The sequence below is a fragment of the Giraffa tippelskirchi genome, chromosome 12, assembly GCF_054371585.1.
Source record: "Giraffa tippelskirchi isolate mGirTip1 chromosome 12, T2T-mGirTip1v1.2.pri, whole genome shotgun sequence".
NCBI lineage: Eukaryota > Metazoa > Chordata > Mammalia > Artiodactyla > Giraffidae > Giraffa > Giraffa tippelskirchi.
In genome coordinates this window covers 138,906,262-138,929,906 of record NC_137286.1, presented here as the reverse complement: position 1 = coordinate 138,929,906, position 23,645 = coordinate 138,906,262, and the positions used below count along the sequence as shown (strand labels likewise).

At 51.3% G+C, this 23,645-nt stretch overlaps 1 protein-coding gene across 4 annotated transcripts in view; it reads left to right on the top strand.

Moving 5' to 3' along the window:
- The window catches only part of STK24 (serine/threonine kinase 24), a 95,550-nt gene that overhangs the window by 67,490 nt on the left and 4,415 nt on the right, over positions 1 to 23,645 (top strand). Inside the window, exons 3-10 of one of the 4 annotated variants that reach the window (XM_081548935.1) lie at positions 2,079 to 2,135; positions 8,320 to 8,428; positions 8,713 to 8,870; positions 13,451 to 13,636; positions 15,911 to 16,056; positions 17,960 to 18,089; positions 19,239 to 19,307; positions 20,832 to 20,968. In XM_081548935.1, coding sequence (XP_081405061.1) covers positions 2,079 to 2,135; positions 8,320 to 8,428; positions 8,713 to 8,870; positions 13,451 to 13,636; positions 15,911 to 16,056; positions 17,960 to 18,089; positions 19,239 to 19,307; positions 20,832 to 20,968 — 992 coding nt within the window. Of the gene's footprint in view, positions 1 to 2,078; positions 2,140 to 8,319; positions 8,429 to 8,712; positions 8,871 to 13,450; positions 13,637 to 15,910; positions 16,057 to 17,959; positions 18,090 to 19,238; positions 19,308 to 20,831; positions 20,969 to 23,645 lie in introns of all 4 variants that reach the window. The other 3 variants (XM_081548936.1, XM_081548937.1, XM_081548938.1) reach the window with 3 other exon arrangements.

Here is a 23,645-nt window from a genome sequence, read left to right as displayed (position 1 = left end):
AGTCCACGGGGTTGCTAAGAGTCGCTAAGACCCTACTGAGCAACTAAGCCCACAACGTTGCATAGAGGGTTGCGTTTGGATAGAAGTGAAGGAAGCGTTTAGAGGTCTCTGCAGAAGACACCTCCCTGAAGTTATAGAGAACATGATGCCATGTTGGATGTGGAGGCTGGGCAGCCAAGAGCCAGGGGCGAGACGGAAACTTCCCACTCCACACACTTTGTGTGCGTGTGCCAAGTCGCTTCAGTCGTGTCCGACTCCTTGCGGCCCCATAGACTGTAGCCCTCCAGGTTCCCCTGTCCCTGGGATTCTCCAGGCGAGGATTCTGGAGGGGGTTGCCAGTTTCTACTCCAGGGGATCTTCCCGACCCAGGGATCGAACCCACATCCCTTCCGTCTCCTGCACTGGCAGGTGGGTGCTTTACCACTAGCGCCACCTGGGAACACTTGGGTGCCTTTTAAATTTTCAATCCTGAAGTTGTGATAAATAAATATTTTCTTTCCCTTATGAGGAACTTACAAGGTTATTTATAATTGACATGGTCTGAGGTCATTTTTTTAAAAATATTCTGATTAAAATCATTCTTATTTTTAGAACTCTTATTTTTCTTAGAGCGCTCCCACGAGTCATTCATGCAGGAGGCTTTGTGAGGGCACTGACTGCGTATCTGGATCCTGACTGTGCTTGGTCACCAGTTTGGTCCCCAAACTGTGTGTCCCTGGAGCAGGCCTCCTTCTCAAGCACCTGGCCTCAGGGCTGGTGGGGCAGTAATTATTTTTTCATTCTACCGTAGAATGTATATGGATCAGTGTTACGGATTTTATTTGGCTCAGAAATTCCCATGCAGGGAAATACGATTTGGCCTTGGTAGTTGGACCGTTTCGGTTTTATGAGGTTATTCTGAGGCACTTCAGGGTGACGCTTGTGGTGGAGGCTAATAGCACTTGGCTTGTTTAGTTCCCTGAGCTTTGCAAAGCGCTTTCACATTTCATGATCTCATTTTATTATCAGATGAACTGTGAGGTTTATTATTGCCATCTTTTTCTGGCCCACGCACTCACAACCTGGCTGTCTCACAGTGAGTTGTGACCGGCGCCCAGCTCGGAGGCTGCCCGATGTAAAGTGGCTTTGCCAAGGGCAAGAGAGAGTTGTCGGTCAGCACTGCTGTGCAGTAACACTTGAGGCTGATGGACATCGATCATGCAGTTCAGCGGGGGCGACTTTGGCCCCCAGAAGACACTGGCCGTGTCTGGTCTTCAGGATGGGGAGTGCGCTGCTGGCCTCTAGTGGTCGGAGGCCAGGGATGCCCTTCAACACCCTCTCAGGCACAGGGTGGCCCCCGGACAGAGGTGATCCCGCCGCAAATGTCAGTGGTGCCCAGGATGAGAAATCCCGACGGAGCCTGCAGCCCTCAGGGCCCAAGCACGTTGGCTTTCAGGGGAGTAGCACTTGGGGATTTGTGAAGTAGCACTTTGGGATTTCTTGAAAAGAACCTGGGAAGCTGTGGGGCTTCAGAAGGGATGGAAGGAAGAGACACAAGACACAGAGGCTGGGGAGAAGGCTGGAAGATGGGGAGCACGCCGCCCACTGCCCCCCACCTGGAGATCTCCAAGGAGGGCACGGCGGCCTTCCTGGGTGACCAGCTACACCAGCCGAGCCACCTGCCCCCCCTGCATGGCTCAGAGCGGCAGGCCGGAGGGAGGTGGCCTGTCCCCAGCACTGCAGTCCGGGCGCCTCCTGGCTCAGCCCTAGGGCCGGACCCAAGTGGCTGCTGCTGGCCTGGCCTGGCCCCGAGGGCCAATACCCCACCCCACCCCTGCCCCGACGCTCCTGTGCCAGAGGGTCACCCGCTGACTTTGTGAAAACAAGGCGCCCCCCTTCAGAGCCCTGGTGCAGCAGGTGTGGAACCTGGTGCCCAAGAGCAAGGGGGTTCTGGTGCAGGGTCCCTCTGACACAGTCGAGGCTTCCCACACAGTTCTTACTTGGATGTGCTTTACTTGCTGTTACGTATTTATAAAATTTTCTAGTTTCAGAATCACAGTGAAAAATACCTTTAGGTTATTTATTTTTTGTCTTTGCAGGACACTAAATTGTGGATAATAATGGAATATCTTGGCGGGGGCTCTGCACTGGACCTCGTAAGTATCACGTCGGATGTTGAACACGCAGCAGCAGTCTTGGTTGTAAAGATGAGAGTGTTTACATTTCTGTCTCCCTCTTCAGTTGCATGAGAAAAGGGCCAAAATACTCCTTATAATAGGGATTTCTGCTCCCGACACATTGCTGAAAAGTAGAGGTTCCCTTGTGAAGCCAGTTTTGGCCATATCGTGGGAAACCAGTGAATTCATTCCACGCAGCCACGAAAGGTGTTGCCTGCTCTGTCTGACCTCAGAACAGTTTCTAATTTTCTAAAAGGTTTGAACTTTTGTGACATTCAAACACCATCATTGTTTCCCATTTCAGATGGTAACTTCACTTCTAAAACATGCGTGGAGCATTTTCATTTATAATTCATTAGAATTTTTAAAAATTAAAATTTGGTTTCGGGGTAAGAGGCACAGCGTCACACGTGGGAGTGGTGGTCAGGCCACGTGTGAACGCACATGTCTGTTTCCTGGGTGCACATGCAGAGGGGCCTCGCTGAGCCTGCGGTGTGTTTCTGGGGGAGCTGACCCCTGCCAGTGGCGGTGTCTCCTACTTGGCCTGGACCCAGCTGCCTGGCCCCCGCACACGGTAATGGCAGCTCAGTGTAGGATGACCTCAGTCACAGTCTGCGATTCGTTGCTCATGGTAAAACATGATTACATGTTAGCCTCAGGTCAGCTGCTCAGAAATCACCAGCAGATCATAAGCATTACTTGGGTCATCCTTGAAACACAGTATATGCAAAACAAAGATTTTTAAAAGATCTCACACAGCTGTTTAGCCCCTGACATCTCACCCCGATGTGGTCATGCAGTGAAATCAGCATAATCAGCACTCTTTTCCCTGACCACGGGGAAAGGTAAACCTCTAAAACTGTGTGTGTTATGAAAGGCTGTTTTAAAGAACAGTTTTTAAAAAATCACATAATGATATAACCATAAAAGCAATTGGTCAAAATAGAGTTTGAAAGGAAATTTCAAGAAAAAAATTTAACACAGTCTCAACAATTGTATTAAAATGGAAAAGTGGCAAAGCAGCTGGATACACTTTATGACTCGCTTTGCTTTTCCATAAATATATGTATTACACAAAGAGCTGTCATTTTTTTTTTTTACTCTTTTGAGAACTACTACAGAAATGTAGAAAATTGCCTCATTTTGTATAATTAGATTTACTATTATCTTAAGTGAATTTCACTTGTGGCATGTGTGAAGTTATTTGTGGAGACGCTTTCCCAACGCTGAGCTCTTCAGAGCAGCAGTTCTAGTCTCTAGATGCTTTATTTATTCATTCCTAATGCCACCATAATTGAATTTATTTAGTGGTAACTTTCTTTGGATTTTTGAGTTGAAGTCTGTGGAATTGTGGACATGACAGTTTGCAAGGCAGCGTAGAATTCTCCACTTATTAGATAAAATCCCATCTGGTGTGAGTCCCAGCAAATTGCCATCCACCTTCTTACCTCAGTGGCTCCAGGCACCTTTTTTGAATGTCCCCAAATCAGCTTGTTTTAGTCGAGGAAACAGAAACACTCAGAAATTAGGTGTCCCAGCTAGCAAACAGAGCTGGGCTTTGCACGTTGTTGTGACCAGCTGCAAAGCCCCGACTCCTCCCTCTGACTTTGTCGTTTCTCTCTTAATCTCTTACCTTTTTCTCTTTTGCTGTCCTGACCCCAGTCCTCAAAGAAGATGCACTTTAATAATAATGAGATAGAAGAATTATTTATTTATTTTTTGAATGTTGAAGACTGTTAGGATTATTTTGAGAGAGTCTATTAAGTGTTCATACAAGATTTTAAAAATGAGTATGGCTGTAGTTGAATTAAATGGGTTTGGGGCATTTCTTTGAAAAATTTCACCTTGCTTTATCTAGCGTCTGTGTGTTAAGGGACGGTGCTGACAGGTTTGTGGGTGTCTTTGGAGCAGCCCGCATACATGTGGCCTGTCGAGGGGAGATGACCGTGTCTTGTTAAGGGCAGGGCTCTGCTGTTTTCCTGGAGCACAGAGGTCTCACTGGCGCTCTCCTCGCTTTAGAGACATAACTTCTTCTTCATGCACCGGAGCTCCTCTAACATAACGCCACAGTCCGGGTGGCTTTTCTCACTCTTCATTTTAGTCATCATGCCTTTTTACTGAGGCTGTAAGACATTAGTCTCAATGACACCTTAGCCTGGGGCAGGAAGATGGCACCTTCCTTCACCCAAGATTACCTTTGAGCATGTCTCATGGCTAACACTTTCTTTTCCTTCCTTTCCATCTGGAGTTGAGGTTCCGAGTGGAGGCAAACAGTGGATTATACTGCATGTGGGGAAGTGCTACAAGCAAAGGAAACTAGCGTGAGGTCAGTTGGGAGAAGGGGAAGGAGGATTAGCACTGGAGGGTCTGACACGGAGAGATTTGTCACTGATGATAAGATGTCAATATTACAGCAGAATCTAAGGAATCTAATTAAGGAACTGGGTTATATGAAGCAACGGGACTATGTAAGGGGGCTTCCCAGGTGGCGCAGTGGTAAAGAATCCGGCTGCCAATGCAGGAGACACGGTTGGATCCCTGGGTCAGGAAGATCCCCTGGAGAAGGAAATGGCAACCCACCCCGGGATTCTTGCAGGGACAATCCCACGGGCAGAGGAGCCTGGAGGGCTACAGTCCATGGGGTCGCGAAGAATCGGACACGGATAAGTGCACGCGCAACAAGAACAAGGCTGCGTAAACCGGTCACTCAGTCAGGCAGAGAGATGTTTGACGGACTTAAAAACGAGTATGCAGCATGAATTTTAAAGAGTAGGGTGACATGCTCATTAATGTTTAGGGCAAGCTGCTGTGGCAGCCGCCCCAAATGGTGTCTCACACGAGATGGAAATTCGATTCTCTCCCGCACGTGGGCTCAGTGGCCTTAGGGCCCCTGCTGTGGTGGGTGACTTCCCGTGGTCTTAAGTCCTTGTCCTCTCCGGCGGCCGGTGTTTCAAAGCCAAGACTAGGGTTAGGAAGGGGCTCTTCTCATATTCCTTTGGTGAGAGCTTGGTCATGTGGCCAGACTTGGTGGCCGCAGAGGCCAGCAGATGTGGTCCATAGTTGGGTGGCCGCCTGCAGGCTGAGGGTCTCATAATAAGAGGAGGGAGGGATGACAGACTTGGCAGAGGGATTAGAGGTCACCCAGAGACGAGGAGCAGTCTGCATCCTTCCCCCCTGCCCCTGAATCTTTGTTTTATAGAGATTATCACAAGAGTTCCACAGTCCTCTTAACTGAAGAGACTGCTTAGAAGTGTATTGTTAGTGGTGAACAAGGCGAGTCCCCACAAATTGAGCAGCTCTGTGCTCCAGGGAACAACTGGACGCCCTTTGCAGTGAATTTTGACCCTCAAAGGACGTCCCTGCTCTGTAAATAAAATGGTCTTTCTCTCCCCGCCCCTGCCTGTGACTCACTGGTGGATGGTGTCTGGGCCAGATGTAAAAGGGCATAACCATCCATGCATCAGTCAGCGAGCCAGCTCTCAAATGGTCCAGGGGAGAGGTTTCAGCTCTTACCTCCCGTTGGTGATGACTCCAGGCCGCTCTGCCGTTCCTTTCCGGACTCTTGATCGTAGGATGGAGGGAGTCCAGCCAGATGTTGTGGGTTGTCCGCCTGGATGACCATGCTGGCGGAGGAGATGGAAGCCCAGCGTGGGGACAGTGGTGTGGATGGCAGGGTGAGCCTTCTGCACTCTGTGCCAGGAAGGAGGGCACATCTGGCAGCTCCTCTGCCTCCTTCCTCTTTTGCCCTTGGTTATGAGAAAAGTGCATTTTTCTTCATCTTGAGTATCTTGAGTATTAAAATTCTCACAATCTACGAACTCAGAACTAGACGTGAAGGCAGACAAGGCGGAGCTTCCAGACTGTGCTTTGGAGCAGTCAGTGTGTTCCTTGAGAACAAGACTCCGAGTCAGATAACTTGGGGAGGAATTAGGTTCTGCAGATTGAGATGTATAGTGAACCGTCCTGGTCTGTGGTGACGGCGGGCAGGACTCTGTAGCCCACTAGGCTCCTGTCCATGGGATTTTCTTGGCAGGAATGTGGAGTGGGTTGTCATTTCCTCCCCCAGGGGACTTTCCTGACCCAGGGATTGAACCTGTGTCTCCTGCATTGGTAGGTGGATTCTTTACCACTGAGCCACCATGAAAACCCCTATGTGTGTATACATGTCATCAGTTCAGTTCACTCACTCAGTCGTGTCCAACTCTTTGCAACCTCATGAACCGCAGCACGCCAGGCCTCCCTGTCCATCACCAACTCCCGGAGTTCACCCAAACTCATATCCATTGAGTCGGTGATGCCATCTAACCATCTTATCCTCTGTCGTCCCCTTCTCTTCCTGCTTTCAGTCTTTCCCAACATCAGGGTCTTGTCCAATGAGTCAGCTCTTCACGTCAGGGGGCCAAAATATTGGCGTTCCAGCTTCAACATCAGTCCTTCCAATGAACACCCAGGACTGATTTCCTTTAGGATGGACTGATTGGATCTCCTTGCAGTCCAAGGGACTCTCAAGAGTCTTCTCCAACACCACAGTTCAAAAGCATCAATTCTTCCGTGCTCAGCTTTCTTTATAGTCCAACTCTCACATCCATACATGGCTACTGGAGAAACCATAGCTTTGACTAGACAGACCTTTGTTGACAAAGTAATGTCTCTGCTTTTTAATATGCTGTCCAGGTTGGTCCTAACTTTCCTTCCAAGGAGTAAGCGTCTTGTAATTTCATGGCTGCAGTCACCATCTGCAGTGATTTTGGAGCCCAGAAAAATAAAGTCAGCCACTGTTTCCACTATTTCCCCATCTATTTGCCATGAAGTGATGGGACCAGATGCCATGATCTTAGTTTTCTGAACGTTGAGCTTTAAGCCAACCTTTTCACTCTCCTCTTTCACTTTCATCAAGACGCTCTTTAGTTCTTCACTTTCTGCCATAAGGGTGGTGTCATCTGCATATCTGAGGTTATTGATATTTCTTCCAGCAATCTTGATTCCAGCTTGTGCTTCCTCCAGCCCAGTGTTTCTCACGATGTACTCTGCATATAAGTTAAATAAGCAGTGTGACAATATACAGCCTTGACGTACTCCTTTTCCTATTTGGAACCAGTCTGTTGTTCCATGTCCGGTTCTAACTGTTGCTTCCTGACCTGCATACAGGTTTCTCAAGAGACAGGTCAGGTGGTCTGGTATTCCCATCTCTTTCAGAATTTTCCACAGTTTATTGTGATCCACACAGTCAAAGGCTTTAGTATGGTCAGTAAAGCAGAAATAGATGTTTTTCTGGAACTCGCTTGCTTTTTCGATGATCCAGTGGATGTTGTCAATTTGATCTCTGGTTCCTCTGCCTTTTCTAAAACCAGCTTGAACATCTGGAAGTTCACGATTCACGTATTGCTGAAGCCTGGCTTGGAGAATTTTGAGCGTTACTTTACTAGCATGTGAGATGAGTGCAATTGTTGCGGTAGTTTGAGCATTCTTTGGCATTGCCTTTCTTTGGCATTGGAATGAAAACTGACTTTTTTCAGTCCTGTGGCTACTGCTGAGTTTTCCAAATTTGCTGACTTATTGAGTGCAGCACTTTCACAGCATCATCTTTTAGGATTTGAAATACATGTCATATCACGTAACAAAAAAAATTCCATTGTGAGGGATTGACCTTTCTGCTCTCTTCCCCCCAAGGTTTAAAATTTAGAGTTATTAATAAAAAATTCTGGTGCAGGGGGTAGCCTCGGAAATCTGTCAGCTCCCAGGCCTTCTCTTCGTGACGGCTCGTGTTTTGATAACCGTTGCCTGTGTTAGGACAGAGCCTGACTGCCCGGTCCCCTCCCTGGCAAGCCTTGCGAGGTGCCGGCTTTGGCTTTCTGGCCTGACCTCCCTCCTCTCTCGGGCTACAGGCATGGCAAACTGACCTTGGCCTCTCTCATTGGCCCCACTTTGATTCATTCAGCAAAGTCATTTTCTCTGGTTCTTTATGTTTTTATTTATTTATTTTTGGCGAGGAGGGGGATTCCTTTTAAGTAGGTTTTAATTGTGTGGGCAAAACGTCTGTTTTGGAATGAAGAAGATTTCAATCTTGATTATTCTTGTCCATTTAACATTGGCTCTGTCCTGTCATCTCATACTTTTTCATCTAATCATGTAAGTAACCTTAATCATTTTTTTTTCTTGTTAGTTAGAACCTGGCCCTTTAGATGAAACCCAGATTGCTACTATATTAAGAGAGATACTGAAAGGACTTGATTATTTGCATTCGGAGAAGAAAATTCACCGAGATATTAAGGGTAAGAAAGCACCCTGTTTATGTTTCTTTGAAATCCCCAAGGCGGGTAGGAAGGTTCGTTGTAGCATCTTAGCTGTGCTTCTCTTCTCAAGGGAAATGGTTTTGCGGGCACGTGGAGAGTGCCTTCAACGTGCCTGAGTGGGTGGGGGGCTCTGAGAGGGTCTCACCCACTGCCTGCTCCTGTTGACCTCTGATGGCTCTGGGGGGCATGCCAACCCGTTTCTAAGGGAGCAGATGGAAGCGTCCAGCAGCCAATGTCAGGGCGTCTTCGGTTTTATTTTGCAGCTGCCAACGTCCTGCTCTCTGAACATGGGGAAGTGAAGCTGGCGGACTTTGGAGTGGCGGGCCAGCTGACGGACACCCAGATAAAGAGAAACACCTTCGTGGGCACCCCTTTCTGGATGGCGCCTGAAGTCATCAAGCAGTCAGCCTACGACTCAAAGGTGAGGCTGCCGCCTGGGCTTGCAGGGTCTGTGGCAGGCGGTGGCAGGGTGTGTGCCAGACACCTCTTCTTCTCTTTAAATGGAAATCTTCTCAGTCCCTGGCAGATCCCCCCACCTTGTGAAACGTAGCACACAGAACGTAGAGTGGCTTTCCCTGGGGACCTCAGCTCCACGTGGTGAGCCGTCACGTTGGTGCTGAAGTTGCTGGGGGACCTGTCCGTCAGGGCTTAGGTGGCCCTGGCCCTCTTGCTGTTGAGGGCTGTGACTTCCATAGGCTCATGGCCTTGGAAGCCACTGGCCAGTAATTGACGGTAGGTTTTCAGCAGAGCTGCGCAGCCTTTGGCGTGTTAAGACTCCATAGGAATTTATGTATTCAGTTCATTCTCTTTATTTTAAGCCAAGGCCCATTTATCATTGGCTTCCTGGTGGTTCAGATGGTAAAGAATCTGCCTGCAATGCAGGAGACCAAGGTTCGATCCCTGGGTGGGGAAGACCCCTGGAGGAGGGCATGGCAACCCACTCCAGTGTTCTTGCCTAGAGAATTCCATGAACACAGGAGCCTGGCGGGCTACAGTCCCTGGGGTCACAGAGTCGGACACGGATGAGTGATGTTCACTTGGAATTTTTTTCACTTTTATTTATCCAGGTTCACAGGTCTAGATTTTTAGGCAGGGCTGGGACTAGAGTCCAAGTTTCTTAACTCCTCTGATTACACCCCTGATGTTTCTATTTTCTTCCTTTCTGGTCAGTTAGCTGGTCAGTGCTGGCCCCCTGTGACTCGGGATTCAGATTTTACCTTCTCTGTGTTACTCCTCACTGCCCACCTCACACTTCCTCAAAAACTGTCCGGCCTTCCTGAGACTCCCCCCTCTCCACCTTTCCGCCTGGGCGGGGGGGCCTCTCCTCGTGTTTGCTGAGGACAACGCTCTGCGCCATGGAGATCCCAGGACATTGGCAAGCTTGGCTGCCTCTTCCCTGGAGCTGTCTAGATCAGAATGCTCTTCTGTAGTCAGCAGATGCTGCGACGTTCTTTTTTAGGCAGATCAGAAGATGCTGTCACAGACATACAGGAAATGCACGCTTGGTTGGGCAGCTTGAGAAAACACGTCCGACCTCTCTGTTGTTGTTCGGTCGCTAAGTCGCGTCTGGCTCTTTTTGCAGCCCCACGGACCACAGCCTTCCTGGCTTATGGCAAAAAGCCGATTCTCTTGTTGGCTTGGATCAGACCCAGCAACCCTTAGCTGGAATTCAGTGTGAGGAAGTTTGTGAAATGCGCCTCCCAGGCTTGTTGACACAGGAGGTGTGGGCAGCGCAGATAAGGCTCAGGGCAGTGAGTGCGGAGCTTGGTCAGAGAGGCTGCTGGGCAGGGGCTGCCAGCGCGCAGTCTGACAAAGGGCCTCTTCCCAGGGACCGCCTCCCGCCCGAGACCCATCTGGCAGGGCCGTTATGCTCTTTAACGGGCACCTTTGCTCTCCTGAGACACAACTCGGCTTCTTGCCAGTGCCGGGCTCCTCCCCGCATCCTTAGACAGTCCCCCCACTGGTCTCTGCGTTACAGGTAAAGAGCGTGTCCCCTGGGGTCCCTGGGGGAAGCCAGGTGCTCCTGATAGTTTTCAGGGCCCACGTGCTGATGATTCTCAAAAGGGGGAGCGGGTAGGGTGAGGATGGACTGTGCCTGCCTCCCCAACGTCTTTATCTCCCTGAGCTTAAAGGGGCATCGGCCTTAGTGTCGTGTGTGTGTGTGTCTAGAACTGGCTTGGCACAGTCATCTCTGGAACCAGTATGTTTGGTCCCTTGTCATTTGCCCCAGCTGAGAATGCTGATCTCAGGTCTTGATCTGAGCCCAGCATTTCTAACCCATGTTAGCTCAGAGGCCTTAAGGACCTTCTTCATCATTATCGTTCTCTTTAAGGTGACCTGGGAAGCTTAGTATAAGATGCCTGCGGGCGCAACCGTGGAGCCGGGGCTTGGGCCGAAGACCCTTCCATTTTTTCCCCCTTTCTCTGTAAGGGGAAAAAAGGTCCGTGGATGGGGTGGACTCGGGTGGGGACCTTGCCCCCTTCTGTGCTCATTCCGTTCCATCCTTGCTGTAGCTGAGCCCAGCGCCGTGCCAGGTGATTGACATCTTCAGTGAGCCAGTGTGGCGCTGGGCGTCAGGGGCTCTGACGGTGAGCTGGTTCAGGGGGGCCGAGAGGGCGTCGGCGTGATCCTGGAGGGCAGCACAGACGCAGGCTTCTCAGTCCTTCAGAGACGAGGGGGGAGGAGAGGAGAGACACTTGTGCTGGGATTGTCAATCCACTTCCCTGCTAGCAACCCCTGTGGAGGCTTGAGGGGCCAGTGCTGGAGTTCTCCTTGTAAACAACTTTCCCCTTTTTTGGTCTCAAAAGCAGCACATAGTCTTTAATCTGGAAAATACTGGAAAAAATGAGACGAAAGGAAAAACATCTGTAGGCCTAGTACCCAAGCACAAGCTAAGTTATTTTGGTGTCCAGTCGCGTCCGAAATAACTGTTTGCAGTCACCATGGTGAGAGATGAAAACAGGTGATGTGTTGATGGAAAAATAAAGATGAGTGGAAACGCGGTCAGACCGGCCCATCTGTTGGAATGTGTACAGCCGGCTGGTCCACTGGGTACGTGACCAACCCTCCCGTCCCGATGGCAGCCCATGGCCTCCCCTGCTCCAGCCTCAGGACCAGGAGTTCCCACGTCCTGGCCGGGAGTGATGCACCCTGCAAGTGGGGGAAGGGTGTGAGTGGGAAAAGCATGCAGCTTTATCCTAGCATCCAGCTTTATCCTAGCATCCAGCTTTATCCTAGCATCCAGCTTTATCCTAGGTGATGGAGGCGCTGTGTATTGCCACGGAGTCGGTCACAGACAGTTTTTATACCTCTCGTGCTACTTAATGTGTTTCTGAATATTGCATCTTATTAAATAGTTTCTGTTAAACCCTTTTTGAGCTATGTTTTAAACTAGTTGTAACTGTTGTTTGGGGTTCTCCATGGTTTTCTTTTTTCCCCTGTCTTCCTTTTATTTTGGCCGCCCTGCACACCGTGGGGTCTTAGTTCCCTGACCAGGGATCAAACCCATGCTCCCTGCAAGGGACCCCTGGATTCTTAACCACTGAACGTCCCCCTCTGGTGGTGCTTCATAGACTGTTTTCTATACATAAATTTTTAAATGCCACTTAAATTGTATTTTGTCTACAGAGATGTGGCCAGGTGACTTTTACTTAGCTTGGTATTCCTGCAAGGATTTTGAGAGTTGCTGTTCGCTAGTAGTGGCCCACTTGGGTCCCCGCACCCCCACTGCTCACCAATAATGGATAATTCTGTGTTGTCACTTTTAGGAGAATGCTACCCAGAACTGACCACATATGGAAAGAAAATTTGTGTTTACAAGTAAATACCTGTAGTTCAGTTGTGATTTTTGACTTAGTCTCATTATTGAAAATCACTGTTTGTTTCTCTTAATAGCTAATTTCCCAAATGGTGGTAAAACAGGTCTCCTCTTATACCTCAATTTTAATTGCTTTGTAAAATGATTGCCCTCTCCCACATAATTATTTTAAAATCCAGACACATTTTTAAATCTGATGTCGTAAACCCTAGGTACTGTAATAGACAAACTCAATTGATTCTCTATCAGTGTCATTGGTGAATATTTGATACTTCAGTCAAGTTAATGTGCCATAGTAAGACAGTCATTCTTCTAAGGTTTTAGCATAAGTAATCCTGCTTTTGAATATTTTAGGCATCCCTTACCATTTTCTAAATATAAAATTTATTTAGGATCAATTCCTAGAAGTGAAATTAGTTGGTTTTAACAAGTGTGGGTATTTTTATGACTTTTACTGCATAATGCTGAATTGCTTGCCATTTATTCAATAGGGCCAGTCAAGGTTTCCAAGTTAGTCAGCAGGCTGTTAGATGTATGCAGGGGAAGCCTGCGGGCAGGAAGACCACTCCGGAGCCCGCCACAGAAGCGCTAGGGACAGAAGACAGCTCTGAACTAAGCTGGGGGGAGGAGGGATAGGTGGGGACCCAGGGCACCAAGAGATCAGGAGCCACACACTTGGCAGCTGGTTGATTTAGGAGGAACCAAAGAGTAGTTCCAGGGGTTGGGCCCAGGCTCCTGGCCGGGCTGTCGGGGAACAGGGGTCTCATTTTGTCCTGATGTGGCTTTAAGGGCTGTGCCGGCTTCTAAGCATGGCTGGATGCGGTAGCCGCAGACGTGGCGTGGTCCCTGGACACGCCGTCTCCACTGACCTCAGCTTCCCTGTCCTGTTGACTCAAGGAGTTGAACGTGGAACGTCTTCCACCTCCAGCAGCAAAGGGAAGAGGCGTAATCGTCAGAGCCGGCCTCCACGTCGAGGCAGAAGATGTTACTACATGTCCTCCTGTGCGTTGCCTGTTTTGAAGTTACACCAAAGGCTTTATCTTTAACAAATTTTTTCAATTAAGATTGAGTATTCAAGACCTCAGAAGCATGTCAAGATTTTTTTTTTTCCTTCTCTTAGGAAGTATGTTTCTTCGAACTGCCTCCCCGCTGAATGTGTAACTAACTGTGCTTTGCTGTTGCAGGCGGACATCTGGTCCCTGGGCATCACGGCCATTGAGCTTGCCAAGGGGGAGCCGCCGCATTCCGAGCTGCATCCCATGAAGGTCCTATTCCTTATCCCAAAGAACAACCCCCCGACGCTGGAAGGGAACTATAGCAAACCCCTCAAGGAGTTCGTGGAGGCCTGTTTGAACAAGGAGCCGAGCTTTGTGAGTGTCTCGACCTGGGAACGGGCATCTCCCCCCACGGGGGCCTGATGGGTCTGGATGCGTCTTAGTGGCCTGTCTTCCTTCTCTGTTTTCAGCTGTCTTCATGATCTCATTTTCTAAAAGGGTATATGATTGATTTCTCTGAAGTGCAAATGCTTTTTATTGTTATTTTATCTTTTTAAGGCTTCAAAGTCTACTTACCGTCTTTCAGATTTTCTAGTATCTCCTACCGCATTGAGCTTGAAGACTGTTCTCCTTAATATTCAATGTGGAATCATACATTTTTAATATTTATAGTGGAAGGTTGGGTTATTTTTAGCTGTTGTCATAACCGCAAAGTCCGGCCTGAGAAACAGTGGCTAAATAAGTCTTTAAAGTAAATGTTTTCAGTTTCTTCTTGGCATGTGTTAGGAAGGAAAAGAGGGATGAGATAAATGTAGCCCCGCCTTGCTTTCCCCTCTTCCTTCTGACTGTCTCTGCTATTGAGTTGACCCTGGCAGAGCCATATGGCAGAGATAACTACATGGCTTCAGCCCCTTTTTCTCTCTGAGTTAGGATATTTCTTTCAAAGTTGTCTGTGTATTTTGGTGTTGCAGGTAACACCCTGTGTCCTTGTTTGGTTTCTGAGTTTTCCAGCAGGGTCAGCCACAGGTCAGGTTGAGACTTCTGAACCCGTGTCCCCCCGCCCCCCTGCTCCCTGCAAAGAACTCTTTTCTAAAAACATGCTTTTGTTAGCTGCTCAGTCGTGTCCAGCTGTTTGTGACCCCCATGGACTGCAGCACACTGTGCTTCCCTGTCCTTCACCTTCTCCTGGAATTTGTTCAAACTCATGTCCATCGAGTCGGTGATGCCATCCAAGCATCTCATCCTCTGTCGCCCCCTTCTCCTCCTGCCCTTCATCTTTCCCAGCATCAGTGTCTTTTCCGTTGAGTAGGCTCTTCACATCCGATGGCCAAAGTATTGGCGCTTCAGCATTAGTCCTTCAAATGAATATTTAGAGTTGATTTCCTTTGGGATTGACTGGTTTGATCTCCTTGCAGTCCAGTGGTTAGTTATAATAAGAGCACTGTGGGTTTCTAATACCATACCAGGTTTTGGTAGCGGAATTCAGTGAGGAATGCCAACATTTTCTAAGACCCCCTTGGGGATGCAGAATACACCACTCATCTGGTGCCATGTGGGTCACTGGTCATCATGTCCTTGAGCTCTGAATGTTGTTGCCAGGAGTTTATTCCCAGCGCTTAGAAGATGCCTCCTCATGCCCGCACATCCTCCCGTTACATATACAGGTCTGGTATTGCTTGCCAGCCCAGTGCACACATCTCTAGCCCAAACATACCGAGGGGAAGATGAGAGGCTGAGAGTCTGGGCTCTTCTGAGGTGCTTGGTGTTTCACACTCGTGTGGACGGGGACTGAGAAATCCCGGAAGTGACCCAGGCTTTTGCACAGGCTTGAGTCGGAGGAGCGTGCCTGGCTGTCATTCAGGAAGCTTCAGTGATTCAGTGCAAGCGGGAGTGCAGTCTGACGTGTGTGGTTCGTGTGCTCCTGCTGTCCGCTCCTCTTTGGGCTGCACAGTTTCTCGGGAGGGGTGTGCCCTACAAGTGGTTTTGCCATTCTCAAAGCTAGCAGCTGAGTTCAACGCACACTTACTGTCTGGGGCCATGCTGAGCCCAGGCCCCGGAGGAAGTCCTCACCCCGATCACAAGGAAAGAGGCAGACCTGGGAAACCAGTGTTTCTAACTCAGGAAGGCTGATGACTAAGAGAACTTGCCCTTTCAGCATTCACAAAAAAGCTATCTCCTGGCTCCTTTCTTCCAGATGAATCTAAATGAACATTTATCTTCTTATTGTTTGGGGGATGGAGCCAAACAAAAAGAAGGTTAACGAGGTGATATACAGAACACGTTTTCTCTCTTGCCAGTATTAGCGATGATGGTTGAATGACTTCTGTGAAATTCTCTGTAACATTTCTTTGTGAATGCATTTTCCTGGGGGAAAGGGCGTCTGCTTTCATTGAATGGTTAGCTCCAGAGTTTTCAGGACTCCAGTAGATACTAGGTACCTGTCCACACTGTGAACGGGATCCCACCCACTGATGCCGAATGACCGTCTTTGAATCAATCTTAAAAGGAGAAAGCTTTGAAACAGGACTCTGTCTTTATGTATTAGAATTGGTTGCTGGACGTTTTGAGGCAGAAGCCTGTCCTTTGGGGTGGAGTTAAATGGAATGCCAAGAACCTGATCTCATGTTTTTTCTCTTTGGTGTTTTCCAGAGACCCACTGCTAAGGAGCTACTGAAGCACAAGTTCATAATCCGCAACGCAAAGAAAACATCCTACTTGACCGAGCTCATCGACAGGTACAAGAGGTGGAAGGCTGAGCAGAGCCACGAAGACTCCAGCTCGGAAGACTCAGACACGTGAGTCGCTCGGCCTGAGTCCTTCGGGGTGTCTGTGACTTGCGGGAGAGGGGGGTGTCCCCCAGCCCTGGGCCGTGTCCGAGCCCCAAGCTGTGCGTGACGTGGGCCTGTTTGTTCTCATCTCTTGATTGGGGTGGGTTTGGGGTTTCTTTTTTCTTTAAGAAAGAACATCCAGGCTGACGGTGCTTTTGGTGTTGGTATGGGTCTGTATTTGGGAATCTTTGAGTCTCTCTTTGTTGCCAGTGGAGTTTCTCTGAGTAAATCTGTAATAGTTATTCAGTCGCTCAGTTGTGTCCGACTCTTTGTGACCATAGACTGCAGCACTCCAGGCTTCCCTGTCCTTCACCCTCTCTGGGAGTTTGCTCAAATTCATGTCCAGAATCTGTAAAGAGCTGGACCTGGTTTCTTTTTTTCAAAATACGGATCAGGTGAAACGACTTGAAACACATTTTTCAGTTCAGTCGCTCAGTCATGTCGAACTCTTTGTGACCCCGTGGACAGCAGCATGCCAGGCTTCTTAAAAAAGCAAACAAACACATTTTTAAGAAGAGACAAGTGAAGGTATTGGTGATTCTGTGTTGTGTGTCGGTATATGCCTGGTGTTGTAAAAGCTCCGCCCCAGGCATTTCCTGTAACCTGGTGTCAGGTTGAGCACTTAGGAGATCTGTTAGCTGAAGAGGTGAATTGAGTCTGGGAGCCCTTTGGGTGCTTAGAGGTGGGGAGAGCTGGACTGGCTGTGCTGATGTGAGCAGAGAAGGGAGCCGGGAGGGGAGGGTCAGGGGTGGAGGTGCTCCCAGGGGTGGTGGCTCCTTGCCTGCACTCCTTCACACCATGGCCAGAAGTGCAAGCTGACCCCCAGCCCAGGCCCACGTGCCAGGCCACTGGGGGAGACCTAGAGTGTTTTCAGGGTCCCCAGCTGATTGCACTGCAAGGTCAGGGTGAGGCCCACAGGCTAGGACATTGCTAAGGTCACAATGTTGAGCAACGCCGGTGGTTGGGACGGGGATGAAGAGACGGGCGAGGGGGGGTGGTTTGGTGGTTCTGGATGTTTATGGTTGGGTCTGGATAATGGAGGGGGGGATGGCGTCCAACTTGCGCAGTGTCAGGGGTCCACTGAGGGGATGGCCCTGGAGACCAGGCTGGTCTGGGGAGGCCAGGGCTCAGGGAACCGGCTTTGACGTGGCAGCTGTGGGCCTCCAGGAGGATGTGTCCTATCTAGAGCAGCGGTGAGATTTGGCCTTGAGGCGAGAGGTATAGGCAGACCATGTGGACTTAGAGCGCCACCCTGTGAATGGTCACAGGAGCCCTGAGGACGTACCTGCAGGGAAGGGCCGGGGCCTACGACTAAGCCCTGGGGAACAGGAGCAGGAAGGAAGAGCCCTCGGACCGCTTGGGTGGGAGGAGGTCTGGGTGCTGTGACCAGGGGCCTCTAGGGGAGGCTGATGAGTGGGAGCGCCCAACAGAACGAGGACAGAGGGGTGGCCCCCTGTCCAGTGGCAGGCAGGGGACGGGGCCTTGGCCACGGCGGGTGCAGGTACAGGGTCGGTTTTGAGGGTGAGCAGAAGGTAAGAGATGGAGGCAGGAGTGGAGGTGACGTGGGTGGAGGTGACATGTCCAAACCTGTGACTGAGGGCTGAGAGGGAGCTGAGAGGGCAGGTCTGCATGCTCACATTGGGGTGGATCGAGCCGGTGGTGCAGCTGCTTCGTGGGATGTGATGGGGACCACATCCCCACGAGGTCTCCCGCCTCTGGGAGGTTGAGGGCAGGATGGGCTTCTGCAGTCCCAGAGGGACTGGATCAGGCATGGAGCACGGGGCCCCCCAGCCACAAAGCACTGCCCCCTCCCCCCCCCCCCCCCCCGAGCTGGCGCCACTCACCAGCACACCTGGGTTTCTGTGTTAAGGGAGACGGACACGGACGGCCAGGCTTCCGGAGGCAGCGACTCGGGGGACTGGATCTTCACGATCCGGGAGAAGGATCCAAAGAGTCTAGAGAATGGAGCTCTCCAGCCGTTGGATCTGGAAAGAAACAAGGTACGTCTGCGCGTGCGAAGAGACTAGCCCTTGTCATCAGGACTGGCAGCATTTCGGAGCCACTTTGGCATGAAGCCTGCTGTTCTCGTGGGCCTCGCGGTCCGTCTGGGCAGCCTGTGTTGGAATTTTGCTGTCAGGAAGCCGAAAGATTAAGGGATTCCCTTCTGTCTGACTACCCAGCGAGGCTGGCCCGTGAGTCTGAGTGCTGGCCTGGTTCGCGGTGCCGCCTGCTGCTCTCTGTGGCCGCACCATCAGCTCAGCATTTCTGACACTGGGTCGTGGTGGGTGGGGAAGGGTGGCCGGGAAATGCCTGAAACGACTTTCCAGCTTTTGATGACACTCTGCCTCTGGTCCACGTTGGCGTTCCTCATCAAGGCACTGCGATTTGGGGATTGAGTTTTAAGAAATCTAAACACATCACTTTTGGTACTTCCCTGGTAGCTCAGGCGGTAAAGAATCCGCCAGCCATGTGGGAGACCTGAGTTTGCTCCCTGGGTCGGGAAGATCCCCTGAAGAAGGGCATGGAAACCCACTCTAGTATTCTTGCCTGGAGAGTCCCGTAGACAGAGGAGCCTGGCGGGCTACAGTCATCCACGGGCTACCGTTGCAGAGTTGGACACAACTGAGCGACTAACACTTTGGTACTTTGGTAAAATGTGATTTTCAATGACTTGGTTTTGTGCCTGTTGGCATTTATGAAAAGCTGTAGTTTTGGGGGATCATTTTGAAACACAGGCGTAGTTTATCCTTGGCAGAGCGGACCAGTGGCTGTCCCCTGGCGACCCTAAGGTCCCGCTCTGAGAAGCAGACGGGGGTCATGATGTGTTCAGATAGAGGCTGCAGATGAGAAAAGGCAGCGCTGTCCTGTGACAGCCCTTGCAGCAGCCGGCTCTGGCGTGAGGGTCTCCAGGCCCTCTCTACGCGTGGCCCGGCGGTGCAGTTTCGGCCCTGCCCACCTCCACGCGGGATGCGGCTCCCCCGCGCTCCATGCCTTTCCATGGGGAATGGTATCTGTGGTCCCCCGTAGTCGAGTGGAACACAGTGAGGCAGCCCTACGCAGCTACCACTGCGGACGTGTCTCAGAGTCCATTGAACCCCGGCAAGTGTGGGTGTTAAAACATTTCTCATTACCTTTTGTTTCCTCCCAAGATGAAAGACATCCCAAAGAGGCCTTTCTCTCAGTGTTTATCTACGATTATTTCTCCGCTCTTTGCAGAGGTAAGATGCCCAGCAGATGGTTGGGGGCCATGCGAGAGGGGAAGGGGGGCGCAGGCGCTTATGTCTCTGGCAGGGCTGCCCATGGAATCAGGGAGGTCGGAGCAGCCGGTGCAAGCAGGCAGACAGTGGGCTGTGTTTCCAAGGCCAGCTGGGCCAGGCCCTGCCTTCCAGGAGGGTCTCCTGCTTTCCCGGGCTGTCTTCTATCCAGTCCGTCGTCCTGGGAGCTGTCACCGTGGGGCTGCCAACAGCGTCCATGGGGACTTCAGCAGCCTGGCCCCGGTCCACGGGGCGACTTGAACTTCAGTTGTGCTGCTTTCTGTAGAATCTGGTTGGGTGCAGCCTGGCCTCTCTGCTTCTGCCAGACTTGGGTAGGGCAATGTGAAAAGTAGATGTTTACTTTAAGGGGATACCAGATTGCCTGAGGTGCTTGGGTTTCCTGAGGAGCCTCCACAGTAGGGGCCTCACCCCACAGGGCCCCTGATTGCAGCCACTGCATCCCGGTGCCCTCTTGGGGGACCCCTGCACCCTATAGATAGGTGCATGCGTACAGCATTCGGAGGTGTTTTGAGAGTGGGTCTCAGGGTGAACATTGTTCTTCATCGGGTTTGTAGCGACTAGAACATGAATTGGAAATAACCCTCTCTGACACTGCCCTGTGGGCCCTCCTGGCTCAGGCCGCCTTTGAGGTAATTCCGAGTGAGCCACCTAGCCCCTTCTGTTCGGGTGGTGATCAGAGCTCTTCAGGGAGGCTCTAGCAGGGGCTCCTCTGTCCTGGGTTGGGGGTCCTTGGTGGGAGGGATGGGAGGGACCCACAGGCTCATCCCTGGGCTCTGCTTGGCCTTGAATCCCCCTTGGGGAGCGCCTGGCTGGCAGAGGTGCTGGGTGGACACCAGCTCCCCAGGAATTAGGGCTGCCACCCGGTTCCATGAGCTTCCTGGTGGCTCAGCTGGTAAAGAATCCACCTGCAATGCGGAAGACCTGGATGCGATCCCTGGGTTGGGAAGATCCCCTGGAAAAAGGAACGGCCGCTACCCACTCCAGTATTCTGGCCTAGAGAATCCCATGGACTGTGTTGTCCATGGGGTCGCAAAGAGTCAGACACGACTGAGTGACTTCCACTCACTTTTCACTGGTTCCATGAAGTTGAGTGTTCTGGCAGCACCCCAAGGCCTTAGCCACCTGCCTGGTAACCCCAGGAGCTCCGAGTTCCCAGCCCGCGCGGCAGCTCCAGGTGCAGACCAGAGCTGAGTGGGCATGGGACGGCGTTGCTGGTGGGAGATGTGGGTGGAAATGGAAGGAGAGAGCAGAGGGCGCAGACGAAGAGGTGCACAGACGCCCCCTCCCCTGGGGAAGACAGAGACCGGGGCCTGCCTGGAGCTCTCAGCCTCCTGGTGGGGAAGGGTCCGAGCTGAGGCCACCGGGGCCCCGTGGCTGGAGCAGGCGTGGGCCACATGTTGCATCGCAGATGCCCGTGGTTCCTCATCCTCGGAGGAGTCACGCTGGCCCCGTGTCTTGTGTTCGCAGCTGAAGGAGAAGAGCCAGGCGTGCGGAGGCAACCTGGGGTCCATCGAGGAGCTGCGCGGGGCTATCTACCTGGCGGAGGAGGCCTGCCCCGGCATCTCAGACACCATGGTGGCCCAGCTGGTGCAGCGGCTGCAGAGGTGAGTGGCGTCTGCGCCCAGTGCCCTTGGGCTGGGGCCAGCTGCAGAACTGGGGAAGGGAGGGGGTTCCGCCCTCGAGAAATCGGTTACGGGTGAACTGTGTGAATCTGGACTCTCCAGGCAGGGCCCAGAGAGCTCTGTGGTTGTGGCGCTTGTCTCATAAACACCGGATGACGTCGGGGGGCGGGGGGGCATCTGGGCTTTGCCCAGTCTGTGGCAGCCTGCTGTGGGGTGGAGTTGGGGGTGTCCTGTCCTCGCCAGCGGCCCTGGTGGCACGCCTTGCTGAGTGAGGAGGAGGTGGGACTGCCCATCTGGCCCCCCGCCGGCTCCCCCGAGCTTGTTTGTTGGGGAGCCTCCCCGTGGAAGAGGTTACAGAAGCGCAGTCCCCCAGGGTGCTGCAGAGAGCGAAGGTGGACCTTCCTGCAGCTCTGTGAGCTGAGCTCTCCTCCACACCCAAACCCTTCTCTCTTCCCCGCAAAACACTGGGCAGGTCATTGCTCTGAGGTTCACCTTCCAGGAGAATTGTCCAGGCTGCCGAGCTCATCCTAGAGGTTGGCCAGGCCTCCATGGGAATCAGGAGCATCTCAGATCTCTCCTGAGATGTCGGCTGGATGGCACGTAAAGTTTGGGGTGTGGAGGATCACTTCTGCCACTTGGAAGTGGTCATGAAGGGGCTGCCTGAGTCCCCCCGAAGGGGAACGTCAGAGAAAACCTCAGTGCTAACCCTTCAGGTTGGTTCTCTGGAACTCGGGCTCCCTCGTGAAAACATCCCAACTTCATAACCTGCTCTCACGTTCAGGCTGGAGGAAAGACTTCACTTGGCTGCGGTCAATTCTGAGGCAGTTGAGGGAATCCAGTATGGTGTTTCGGTAACTTCCCTGCTCCTCCCCACTTTTGATAACTAACAGACTAGGGAAATAAAGGAAAATAGAAATAAAAAGTCACCCGTATGCTCACCCAGACACCATTGTTTTTCACCAAGATTGTGTCTCCATTCAGTGTGTGTATGCAATTGCATTTCTAACATAGCTTTGTTAAAATCATTGAACATTTTATCCTAGAGTAATGTCACGTATGGAGAAGGCAATGGCACCCCACTCCAGTACTCGTGCCTGGAAAATCCCATGGATGGAGGAGCCTGGTAGGCCACAGTCCATGGGGTCGCTAAGAGTCGGACACGACTGAGCGACTTCACTTTCACTTTTCCCTTTCATGCACTGGAGAAGGAAATGGCAACCCACTCCAGTATTCTTGCCTGGAGAATCCCAGGGACGTCGGAGCCCGGTGGCTGCCGTCTATGGGGTCGCACAGAGTCGGACACGACTGAAGCGACTTAGCAGCAGCAGCAGCAATGTCACATAGACTTTGCCCTATTGAATTAATAATGGTCTGTCTTTCTGATTTCTCTGGTACCGCTTCATACCGGCATTTATTTCTCGTTGAAAAGATTGTTCAAGTCAAACGAAGAGAACCAAACCAGAAACGGGTGCCGTCTTCAGTTTCCTGCGTCTGGGGTGCCCATCTTAGAACTGATGTTTTCCACGTTGTCCTGAGCTTCCTGAGGTTGTTAGCAGCGGGGCCTGTGGGTGACTCCATTTCCCCGCAGCTCCAGGCCCAGAGGGTGTGGCCTGTGTGGCTTTAATTGATCTGTGTGTCTGTTCCCTTTCTCTAGTTGCTGACACAGGTGATCTGTCCTAGTTCTGTTCAGCAGAAAGATGGTGTGAGACACACATGTGTGGCTTTAAATTTTCTAGTAGCCACATTAAAAAAAAATAGTTTAAAAAAGTGAAATTGGCTTTAATAGTATATTTCTTAACCCCCTGCATCTGAAATCTTGTTTCATCATGCAGTCAGCATAGAGGTCTTTCCCCTTGTTGTAGGGCTGAGACTCAGTAGCACGTGTGTGTTTCACACTTGACGGCACGTGTCACTGGGAACTCCCTGCATCTCGATGTCAGCGTCGAGAGTGACCGTACGTAAAACAGGATAACATGGGTTTAAGTGCCCGCCGTCTGCATTGCAGTTGGCGTTTTATTCCCCATCCTCCCCAGTTCTCTCTTGTCTTCCTCTTCCTAATATGTCCTTCTTTATCTGGCCGTGCTGGGTCTTTGTTCTGGCACGTGGGATCTTTAGCTGTGGTCTGTGAACTTCTGGTTGCAGCATGTGGGATCTGGTTCCCTAACCAGGGATGGAACCTTAGCCCCCCCTGTATTGGGAGCACGCCGTCTGAACCACTGGACCAGCAGGGAAGTCCCCTTCTTTCCTCTCTGACGTGGGACTCTTCCCCAGCCCTTGGATGACCTTGCTCCCCAGGGTCCCTGTCTGGCTCTCCGAGCTCTCTATGTGTTGTCCCCCCCCATCCAGAGGCCTCACCGTCCACAGCAGCATGGTCGTGGCTGACTCCCCAGACTTGCTTTCGCTCCCTTTGTGTCCCTCCAGTTGGGTCACTGAGGAAACGGGGAGGGCCGGATTTTGTCCAACGCGTTTTGAAAGGCTTCTGTGTGTTTTACTCTGAGTTAATGTGTGGGTCCTTTTGTGTAGCGTCAGTCCTCCCATGACTTCAGTTCAGTTGAGTTGCTCAGTTGTGTCTGACTCGTTGAGACCTTATGGACTGCAGCACCTCCTTGTCCATTGCCAACTCCCGGAGTTTACTCAAACTTCTGTCCATCGAGTCGGT